The 11,546-nt window shown below is 43.6% G+C and overlaps 1 protein-coding gene across 1 annotated transcript in view; it reads left to right on the top strand.

Annotated features, from left to right (window-relative positions):
- The window catches only part of LOC108538995 (galectin-16), a 21,118-nt gene extending 14,272 nt beyond the window's left edge, over positions 1 to 6,846 (top strand). The window contains exons 4-6 of the mRNA XM_017887355.1: positions 3,681 to 3,813; positions 4,314 to 4,524; positions 6,597 to 6,846. Coding sequence (XP_017742844.1) covers positions 3,681 to 3,813; positions 4,314 to 4,524; positions 6,597 to 6,722 — 470 coding nt within the window. The 3' untranslated portion in view covers positions 6,723 to 6,846. The remainder of the gene's footprint in view (positions 1 to 3,680; positions 3,814 to 4,313; positions 4,525 to 6,596) is intronic.
- Positions 6,847 to 11,546: the final 4,700 nt, after the last annotated feature.

Below are 11,546 nucleotides of genomic sequence, written 5' to 3'. Positions count from 1 at the left end.
AGGCAACCTACAGAATGGGAGAAAATTTTTGCAATCTACGCATCTGACGAAGGGCTAATATCCAGAATCTACAAAGAACTTCAACAAATTTACAAGAAAAAAACAAACAACCCCATCAAAAAGTGGGCAAAGCATATGAACAGACATTTCTCAAAAGAAGACATTCATGCAGCCAACAGACACATGAAAAAATGCTTATCATCACTCACCATCAGAGAAATGCAAATCAAAACCACAATGAGATACCATCTGACACCAGTTAGAATGGCGATCATTAAAAAGTCAGGAAACAACAGATGCTGGAGAGGATGTGGAGAAATAGAAACGCTTTTACACTGTTGGTGGGACTGTAAACTAGTTCAACCATTGTGGAAGACAGTGTGACGATTCCTCAAGGATCTAGAACTAGAAATACCATTTGACCCAGTAATCCCATTACTGGGTATATACCCAAAGGATTATAAATCATGCTGCTATAAAGACACATGCATACATATGTTTATTGCAGCACTATTCACAATAGCAAAGACTTGCAACCAAACCAAATGTCCATCAATGATAGACTGAATTAAGAAAATGTGGCACATATACACCATGAAATTCTAGGCAGCCATAAAAAGGATGAGTTCATGTCCTTTGCAGGGACATGGATCAAGCTGGAAACTGTTATTCCGAGCAAACTATCACAAGGACAGAAAACCAAACACCGCATCTTCTCACTCATAGGTGGGAATTGTACAATGAGAACACTTGGACACAGGCCGGGGGACATCACACATGGGGGCCTGTCTGGGATGAGGGGGATGGAGAGGGACAGCATTAGGAGAAATACCTAATGTAAATGACAAGTTAATGGGTGCAGCACACCAACATGGGACATGTATACCTGTGTAACAAACCTGCACACTGTGCACATGTACTCTAGAAATTAAAGTATAATAATAATAGTAATAAATCTCACCTTTCTGCCAGAATATGCAGAAGAAACAGTGTTTTTGAAACTTTGATTTGCATGGACATCAACAGAGGGTGTAGCTAGAGCCCAAGTGTGTGACAGTCAGATGAAAGTGGCCCTTACCTGGCAAAGCCAAGTGGCTTAGTGTGGGGCAGGTTCATTCAAGAACTTTCTCTACTTCTCTCCCCAGATCCTCCTCAGGATCAAGGTCAGTGCTGTCCCAGAACGTTTAAAGGCAGAGAGAAGAATTACCTTATAGGGTTAACATATTTTCCCAAAATCTCCAACTTTTTTTTCTTGTTTAGCCATTGTACAAAATTGGGAAAATGTACACCTTCTGGGTAGATTCTGCATAGTGGAGGAAAGGATTGACAGGCACAAAGCCTGGGCTTTACAATCACTACCCCTCACTCCATCATCCTCATCTATGCATTTCCCTGGTAACCCAATCCACAGCCTGATACCTTCCCCACTGTCATTTCTGCTGCATTACAGACACAGACTTGCAAATAGCTATGATTGTGACTGAGTTTCTTCGTGACACCTGACCCTTTCTCATGCTGCAAGGAAAGCCTGCTGGGAGGAGCATGGAATCTGGAATGAAGCCAGAGGGCAAGGCTTAAAGGGGTCATTTAAGTGCTGCAACTCAGAGATTCACTCAGAAGACTGGACACAATTCTGAAGGTCGCCCAGAAGGAGAGAACAATGTCATTTCTAACTGTGAGTTGAAAAGGCACAGCCTTCAATGATCTCAAGTCACACAAACCAAGAAAGAAATGGGGTATTTTATGAGATGAAAATATGAGCATTCCTACTGTGAATGCTTTACTGAGAGTTCTGGGTGTGTGGAAGAGAAACACTGAGGCTAGGTATCTGAGATGCTTGTACCATGTGCGGTGTGGATCCTGTACCAATGTAACCCTGTGTGAGCATGAGGTGGTATCTGATTAGAGTGAACTCTGCTGAGATGATATGACTTTAGGTGGGAGGTGGATGGCCCACCAGGTCAAGCAGGTATGCGTATCACTGTAAGGGGTGATTGTGCTTTGTCTTCCTCTTTGTGATATGAGTGTGTGCTTGTGCACAGCCAGACCATTGCATGAGCATCTTTATGCATACAGTGAACAGGTGTGTGTGACTCAGTGAGTGGCATGGCTCTGTGTGACTGTGGATGTGTGTGCTGGGATGTGACTGGGTATTGAAGGGAAAACATACATGTGGCCTTCTGTGCATGTGAAGGCTCCTCCCCACACAGCAGCATCTCTGATGAAGGAACTGTGTGTCTTTTCATGTGTGGCAATGTGAATCCCAGATGGCTTAACTGGTGGGGATCTTGGAGATAGTGAGTTACCAAGGACTTTTTTCAGATCACTTGTGAGAGTGGAACATACGATCAGTAGATGTTTCTTCCCAGTAAGAGTGGGGAAGAGGAGTGGAGACTATGGGGGTGATGATTCCTCAGGTGGGGTCTGCACAGAGTGACCACTGGCTCTTGCCTCCCAGGCTCAGCTTCCCTGTCCCCAGCCTACCCTGTATTTTTCATTGTGAGACAGGAGGTTTGCTAGAGAAGGACATTAGAGGCCATGGTTTCAGAGACTGAATCACGTAAAATAGCCACTGTAAGCTCTGTCTCAACTGAGTCTAAACTTGTTCCTCCACCCATGAAGGAACAAGTTTAGTCTCAGTTCAGACAGAGCTTACAGTGGATATTAATCAACAAAGCAGCTGGGTTCACTGGCTCATGGCCAGCATCCCACCAATTTGAGAGATGAGAGGATAACTTGAGGCCAGAAGTTTGAGACTGGTCTGGGTATCATAGTGAGACCCTTTCTTAAAGAAAACTAAAAAAAAAAAAAAAAAGTGAGACCGTTTCTTTAAAAAACTTTAAATATCAGACTGTCAGAGTGGCAGGCACCTTCCGCCCCAGCTACACAAGAGGGGGCAGATGTGTGAGGATCACCACAGCCCAGGAGTTCCACGTTTCATTGAGCTATTATCGCACCACTGCATGTCAGCCTGGGCAACAGAGCAAGACCCTATCTCAAAATACAGAAAATCATCGACCACTTGTAGTCGTGGTAGAAATCAATCGTTCCCTCCAGTTATGTCTCTGACCCACAGGCTTCTTTTGTGCAAGTACTGGGGCTATGCTCTCAGTAATGTGTGCCCCTTCTGGGAAGGATGTCCATTGCCCTTGATGATCGTGATGCATGTGCCTCCCACACACAGGGATTTCCTGTTCTTTCATCATTTCTCTCTCTTTCAACAAGTGTTGTTTCTCACTGGAGTGAATTTCTAAATTCTTACATCCTCAAGTCTTGTTTTCATTTTCAGAGTTGAAAATGAAGGCAGGTCAGTGTCTCAGGAGGACTCCCCGGTTCTGTTAGGTCACCACTAACAGGCCCTACCCATGCCAGGGATTAGGGTAAAAGGTTTACATATATTAACTGCTCTATTATGGTGAACTTCTTACAAAGTAGGAATTTGTGACAACCCTCTTTGTTTTAGGGAAACTGAGGAAGTAACCGATCTAAGATTGCACGGCTAGTAAAAGGCAGAATGAGGACCGGAATCCAGGCATCTTGGCTCCTGAACCCTTGCTCTTACCTATGGGTCCACTATATCTTCAGGAACATGGGGTCCTGATGTGGTAGGGTGAAAAGGGAGAGTCCACAGAGTCTTCCCTGTGATCTCTAACCTCCTGCACTATGGGAATATGTTACAGGAGGGGAGACTGCGCCTGACCCCTGCACCTCTCACTTACTCTCAATACTCTGGCAGGTGCCATACAAACTGCCTGTGTCTTTGTCTGTTGGTTCCTGCGTGATAATCAAAGGGACACCAGTCGACTCTTCTGTGTGAGTACTCCATGGTCCAATGGAGAGGGTGGAGGAGAAAGGAGTATATTTGCTAACAGTTCGACCTTATGTGTGGATGACGTGGAAATGTTCAGTTGGCAGGATGGAGGCCCCATGCAGGTGCAGGTCCTGGAGACCCTCCAGCATCAGGCATGAAACCTGCAGCAACTACATGTGGGCCAGTCATGGGGTCTAGGGGAGGAGGACACTCAGTGGGTTGGGGCTGTGGCTCTTCATCAAGGGGCATAGAATTTTCAGGGAATGAACAAGTCATAGGCCCAGGTCAGTGACTGTGACTCAGTTTCCATCTGGGGATGAGGAGCACAGAATCTCCCTGCTGGGGGCACAAGGAGCTGAAGCATCCCCACAGGGATCAGGCCTGCAGTACCATCAGGGAGACTTTTTCGTTGAGTAAAGGGGGGAAGGGATTTGTGTGTGTGTCAAGTGTGTGTCTGCACAATGAAGGAACCTGTCCAACACACTGTGTGCTTTGCCCTCAGCAATGAACCACAGCTGCAGGTGGACTTCTACACTGAGATGAATGAGGAGTCAGAAATTGCCTTCCATTTGCGAGTGCACTTAGGCCGTCGTGTGGTCATGAACAGTCGTGAGTTTGGGATATGGATGTTGGAGGAGAATTTACACTATGTGCCCTTTGAGGATGGCAAACCATTTGACCTGCGCATCTATGTGTGTCGCAATGAGTATGAGGTGAGCACCCCTGGAGCTCCTAGCACCCAGGCTCTTTGGGATCCCAGAGCAAGAGGCAGCTCTCATTGACCTGGCCTCACCTGTCCCTCGGGGCCCATCTCCCATAACTACCCCTGCCCCAGTTTTCATCACAAAGCACCCTCTGCTTGCACTGCCGTCCTCAGCTCTTTCCCAAATCTGACCAAGGTCAAGGTCGGCTCACCTTCCATTTCCCCAATAGTGGAGAATCTCCTCTGTCTTGTCACATAGTGCTCATTTCTACGTATGCCAGTATTTAAATTTTCATGTAGCCGAATGAATACAATATACTTAAGAAAAAAGTTTTTTCTATCAATCATACTTAAGAAACAAGTTTTTTCTATCAATCAAAAATTACGTCTTCGTCTCACTTTTGGGCCCCAATTCTACTCATACGAATGACGTTACCATAGCTCTGTTCTCCTTCAGAGAGAATCCCTTTTTTTTTTTTTTTTTTTTGAGACAGAGACTCACTTTGTCATCCAGGTTGGAGGGCAGTGACGTGATCTCAGCTCACTGCAACTTCCACCTCCCAGATTCAAGTGAGTCTCTTGCCTTAGCCTCCCAAGTACCTGGGATTACAGGTGCATGCCCCCACATCTGGCCAAATTTTTTTATTTTTGGCAGAGACAGGGTTTCACCATGTTGGCCAGGGTGGTTTTGAACTCCCAGTCTCAAGTTATCAGCCCAACTCAGCCTCCCAATATAGTGGGATTACAGGCATATGCCACCGTGCCAACCCCTTCAGAGGAAATCTTTGCCTATGGAAGCATACAGATATGTCTATGATTTCATTTGTGTTTAAGCAAATCCTGGTATAAGCTGCTCTACACATTACACTTTAGGAACTAAGTTGGTTTTTTACCAAAGAATGTATCATGAAGACATTCTCAATCCATGGTGCTGCTTCAGTTGTTCAGTTGGGCATTGAAGTTGTTTCCAGTATTTTGCTCTCACAAATGATGCTGTATCAGGCTTTCAAATAAATCCTTTTGTCATTACCAACCTCCCAATACTTATATTGGGACATAATTACAAAAAAATGAAAAAAATTGGTTGAAAAATATGGGCATTTTAAATTTGAAAAACTAATACTAATAAGGTGACTTTCTCTATAGCCTCAATATAAGGAATATATCCATACTTTCTTGCTTTCTCTAATGAGTAGGCCAAAAGATTCCCATCTCATTCAGATTCAAGTGAGGGATCTTTTCCTATGCTTAGAAGTTGTTCGGGCACGGTGGCTCAAGCCTGTAATCCCAGCACTTTGGGAGGCCGAGAAGGGGCGGATCACAAGGTCAGGAGATCGAGACCATCCTGGCTAACATGGTGAAACCCTGTCTCTACTAAAAAATACAAAAAAACTAGCCGGGCAAGGTGGCGGGCGCCTGTAGTCCCAGCTACTCGGGAGGCTGAGGCAGGAGAATGGCGTGAACCCGGGAGGCAGAGCTTGCAGTGAGCTGAGATCCGGCCACTGCACTCCAGCCTGGGCGACAGAGCAAGACTCCGTCTCAAAAAAAAAAAAAAGAAGTTGTTGAAAATAAATATCTTATGTTATACAAGACCTGTCTTCCTTTAACTCTCTAAGAACACTGGGCTTCATTCTTTGCCACCAACACCTCAGATGTAGGCTACTCCAAAGAGGAACTGTGCCATCAGTAATGAAAGGTGGTCACAGTTCGTGGAACTGAAAAGTATGCATTTCAATGAATATGGTCCAGCACTAACCCTGTGGCAGGTCCTGTGTGAGATGCAGAGTCTCAAGTTCCTGAGACACAGTCCCTGGTAATGGGGTCATCCAGTTTAGAAGGGAGGCTGAGTAACAGGGACTGTGTGACACAGAGCGTAGAACGTCACTAGAAGAATGAGAGGAAACATTAGAAATAAAGTGAGCAACTGTCTCAAATAGACACAAAACATCATCTGTAAACAGAAGTGTATCTACAACATTCACTTGTATAACTAGGAGTTTTCTTGGAGAATGTTATTGGTACTAGGGCAGAGTAGAGAGGAGGCTGAAAACTTGTCTTTCTGATGCATTTTTCCTCTTAAAGGTAAAGGTAAATGGTGAATACATTTATGCCTTTGTCCATCGAATCCCACCATCATACGTGAAGATGATTCAAGTGTGCAGAGATGTCTCCCTGGACTCAGTGCTTGTCAGCAATGGATGGAGATGATTACACTCCTCATTGTTGAGGAAACCCTCTTTCTACCTGACCATGGGATTCCTAGAGCCTGCTAACAGAATTATCCCTCCTCAACCCTTTCCCCTACACTTGGTCATTAAAACAGCACGAAACCACATATGACTTAGTTCTTGCTTTAAGAGGGGGAAAGAGGATGTGATCATCCCCAAGAGGGGCCAGGGCATTCTATGGGAGGCATCAGGAAATCAAAGGGGATAAACCTTCCTGTGACCAAGGGAGTGAGTGACAAGGTCCCTGGAATGTCTGATAAGACATTGGGAACAGCATCCTTCTATAGTACGTAGTTGACATCAGACAGTCTGAACCAAAATACTTACCCAATCTCAGATGACTCACAGCACTTAAATGTTAGACAGCTGTTTACAGCCATGCAGGTATACCTAGTAGCTTTGGGGAAAACCTATAACTTGAGGAAAATTATGTGGAATTTCTTAATTTTTCCAATGTTCTCAGGATGCTTATTGTGTATGAACCCTATGCCTGGCTTTGTGCAGGCTGCTGTGAAAGAAGTGAAGAAAAAGATGACACGTTTTGCATCTAAAGTTTTCAATCCAAGTAATAGAGAATCACGGGAGCCCAGTGATTCCCCTTAAATAATCCCAATTATTCTTATTTGCAAATATTTGAAAAGTTTTTCATTTTATGTGGAGAGAATCCAGGGGTTTCTCTTTGGAAATAAATGGTCATGGTTTTAGATCAGAGAACACGAAGATTATTATTGGAATAGACACAATTCATGTACATGGACACAGTGAGCAGACTCTGCTTTGCTGCTATTCCTGTGATAAACTGCAGCATAGAAAACCGCCCAACACATATTGGTTAAAAGCAATCATTTATTTTGATCTCTCCCAGCTTTACAGGTTTACTGAACTCATGTGAGTGGTAGATTATGTGATGGGAGTCACATTTTCTGAGGGATCTTTTAGGCTGGGATTTCAAGGGATGCTTTACTCATGCCCAATTCAACACTAGGGCTGAGTGAACACCTGGAAACTGGCTAATTATTTCCTTCACTACCTCACCTTCCCATTCATGCCTTTAATTTCCTCAAATAGACTCTCACAGTTCTTAGACTTAATGAATGGTGATTGGCTTTCACCAAAGAAAGTCTTCCAAAAGGCTCATAGAGAAGATGCACAGCACCTACCTTTGAATGGCAGACAGTGTCACTTCTATGACTTTACATTGATCAAGGTGAGTCACACAGACAGCCCTAATCAAAAGGAGAGCACTCCACAAGCTGTAGTTATCGTGACTGTAGTCATGAGGGGCCATCCTTGGCAACTAGTTCCACTGAGAACTACTTCCCATATACCAAAAACACACCCTGTAAGGGATCTCTGAAGGCATACAATTATAGCAACAGGCTTAGAGTCAAGTGCAGTGTCTTATCTAATCAGAATATGGTGTCTGTGATGTGACTACAACTTATCACATGCAATCTCTCTCAACCTGTGCATCAAAGGAACACATTATCTGCTTTATACAAATCAAGCGAAGAAGACTGCAAGAGACAAGAAAAAGGCAATGAACACACCTATTTTAGAGGGGCAAAATAAAATAGACAGCAGTCCCTAATCCATATCATTGGTGAAACCAACCAGACACCTATTTTCATTTTCTCTGGGAATGTTTCTCTGTAGCACTTACCCTCAGCCTCCATTCTCAGCTTCTTGGAGTTCCTACCAAGATGGCAGATGACAGCCCTTTTGTTATGCCTGGCTAATTTTGTATTTTTAGTAGAGACGGGGTTTCACCATGTTGGTCAGGCTGGTCTTGAACTCCTGACCTCAGGTGATCTGCCCGCCTTGGCCTCCTGAAGTGCTGGGATTACTGGCGTCAGTCACCATGCCTGTCCTCTAAATTCGTGTTATGGAGACTCATTTTCATAGTTAAAATGTCTTGAATTGACTGTGGCCTGTTGGGAGGTGGGATGGAGGAAGCTACTTATGGAAAATGAAGAAGATAAGGGAAGCACACCAGAAGCAAGAAAGTGTTATCAATTTTTACGTCAAAGACTCCATGAAAAAGAGAAAGTACAAGTAGCCTGTTTTCGTAGCTGACCACTGGACTGCAGACTGCACCTGCAGCTACCAGGTTCTTCTGGATAGTCCCAGTTTTAAATTTTGACCTGTTCATGAACACAGTACTACTGGTCAGACTTTTGTCCAGGTTTAAGCTTCAGAAAATAAGGTCTTCGTGCAGCGGGAGGCCTGGTTAGGTTTTTGATTCTGCCCTGGGGCATCTGCCGCTTCTGACCTGGAGGTAACCTTGGCATCTATTTACCTCCACACTTGAACAGCCAAGGATGAGCTGAGCACAGTGGCTCACATCTGTAACTCCAGCACTTTGGGAGGCCAAGGCAGGAGGATCACTTGAGGCCAGGAGTTCAAGACCAGCCTGGGGAATATAGTGAGACCTTCCTTGTCTCTGTAAAAACAAACAAACAAAACCAAAAATGGGTGGGTGGCAGGGAGCAGATCAACCTGGGAAACCATTAATCTGAGAGCTGGAAGGAACCTTAGACCAGTCCCCCATTAACAGATGAGACTCTGCCCTGGAATTATAGCTTTTCTAGAGATTTGAAAATAACCAATCCTAAAACCCCCAAGCATACTGCTACTGTTTGCTACTTAATAATATTTTCTAATCCGGGTGCAGTGGCTCACGCCTGTAATCCCAGCACTTTGGGAGCTTGAGGCGAGTGGACCACCTGAGGTCAGGAGTTCAAGACCAGCCTAGCCAACATGGTGAAACCCCGTCTCTACTAAAAATACAAAAAATTAGATGGCCATGGTGGTGCGTGCCTGTAATATCAGCTGCTTGGGAGGCTGAGGTAGGAGAATCCTTTGAACCTGGGAGGCAGAGGTTGCAGTGAGCCAAGACTGCACCATTGCACTCCAGCCTGAGCTACAAGAATCAAATTCTGTCTCAAAAATAATAATGATAATAATGTTTTCTATAAGCAAGGGGTTACTTTGTACTGTGAACTGGTGTGAAGGGATCCACCATGCGTCAGCTTTTGGATTGATGACAGTTATTTCCAGATTGTGGAGGCGGGAATGCTTGTTGATCATCTTCTTTGTTCTTTGTTATATTGATTGATTTTTTTAAAACCAGCATTTTATAACAATAAAATCATAAAAATAAGTAATTAAAATAAAGTAAAATAATCTAAAAAGGCCAGGCGTGCTGGCTCACGCCTGTAATCCCAGCACTTTGGGAGGCTGAGGTGGGTGGATCACCTGAGGTCAGGAGTTCGAGACCAGCTTGGCCAACATGGTGAAACCCCGTCTCTACTAAAAATACAAAAATTAGCTGGGTGTGGTGGCACGTGTCTGTAATCCCAGCTACTCGGGAGGCTGAAGCAGGAGAATCGCTTGAACCCAGGAGAAGGTGCTTGCAGTGAGCTGAGATCATGCCATTGCACTCCAGTCTGGGTGACAAGAGCTAAACTCCATCTCAAAATAAAAAGAAATCTAAATATAATTGAGTTGAATATTTGAACTTTTTATTGACATTTCAAATTAGATTCTAATTCAATTTAAAAGAGCAGCATCTCACAGAAGCAGATGTATTTAATTATGTTAACTCTGTGGTTTCATTTAAGCAATTTGTTTTGTGAAGGAACACAAATCCAACCAGATTTTAACAGTGTATAAATATGTATGTATTAATTTAATTACAATGACAATAATCTCAACTCCCCATTTGAATAAAGGAGAGCATCCGATCTCTATTCTGGGGCACCATGCACTATAGGTGTGTGGAAATACCGATGCCCTCAGCTGTGTGGCAGGCTCAGTGGGACCTGGAGTGCTGGAGACCCTGGGCCATTCACCTCTGACCACAAAAGCCACTGTCTATTTACCCTCAACTGCTATAGAAATATTATTTTCAGTGGTTGTCATGATGCAAAAGAAAAGAAGCAGGGAGATGTATTAAACCTTTATGTATAAGTTATGTTAGTAAATAAAGTGAACTTTCTTCTGGCTTAACTAAAAAATCTATACTAGTATTTATGCCTTTTGGAAAATAGAGATCCCAATTTAAATATTATGAAGCAAAGCAACAGATTATTAGGTGAGACAACCAATTACAACTGCAGAATTGTAGAGGTTATGGGTTAAGTGTATAAGAATATTTTATAGCAATAATATTTTAAGACTATGCAAAGAGACTCCATAGTGAAGCAGAAATTAGAACAGAATTAATAATACTGTATATGCTCTCAGTTCACCAATTTATCAAAACTAGTTTTATGATTCAGGAGGGTGTCTGCTCTTTTGCAATTGGAAGAAAAGAAAGAAGATTTTATTTTTCGACTCTTCAAATTTTCTTCACAATAGTATTTCCAAGGCCAAGTAAGGGAGTTGCAAGTAGCACCAAGAGAAAAAAGCAGGCTTGAGCAGCTTTTAAAATATTATCTTAAAATATGGAAAATGGAGCCACATGTGGTGGCTCACACTTGTAATTCCAGCACTTTGGGAGCCTGAGGTGGGAGGATTGCTTGAGGCCAAAAGTTTGAGACCAGCCTGGGCAGCACAGCAAGATCCCCATTGTTACAAAAAAATAATAACTTTTTAAAAAATTAGCTGGATGCGGTGGTGCAGGTCCTAGAGTCCTAGTTACTTGGGAGGTTGAGATAGGAGGAGCTCTTGAGCCCAGGAGTTCAAGTCTGCAGTGAGCTACAATTGTACCACTGTACTCCAGTCTGGGAAACAAAGCGAGACCTTGTCACTCTCACACTCTCTCTCTCTCTCTCTCTCATATATATATATATATATATAT

Source organism: Rhinopithecus bieti, unplaced genomic scaffold (assembly GCF_001698545.2).
Source record: "Rhinopithecus bieti isolate Rb0 unplaced genomic scaffold, ASM169854v2 scaffold_15776, whole genome shotgun sequence".
In the NCBI taxonomy this organism is placed as follows: Eukaryota; Metazoa; Chordata; class Mammalia; order Primates; family Cercopithecidae; genus Rhinopithecus; species Rhinopithecus bieti.
Note: the sequence above shows the minus strand (reverse complement) of the source record. Positions and strands in the feature narration are given on the sequence as shown.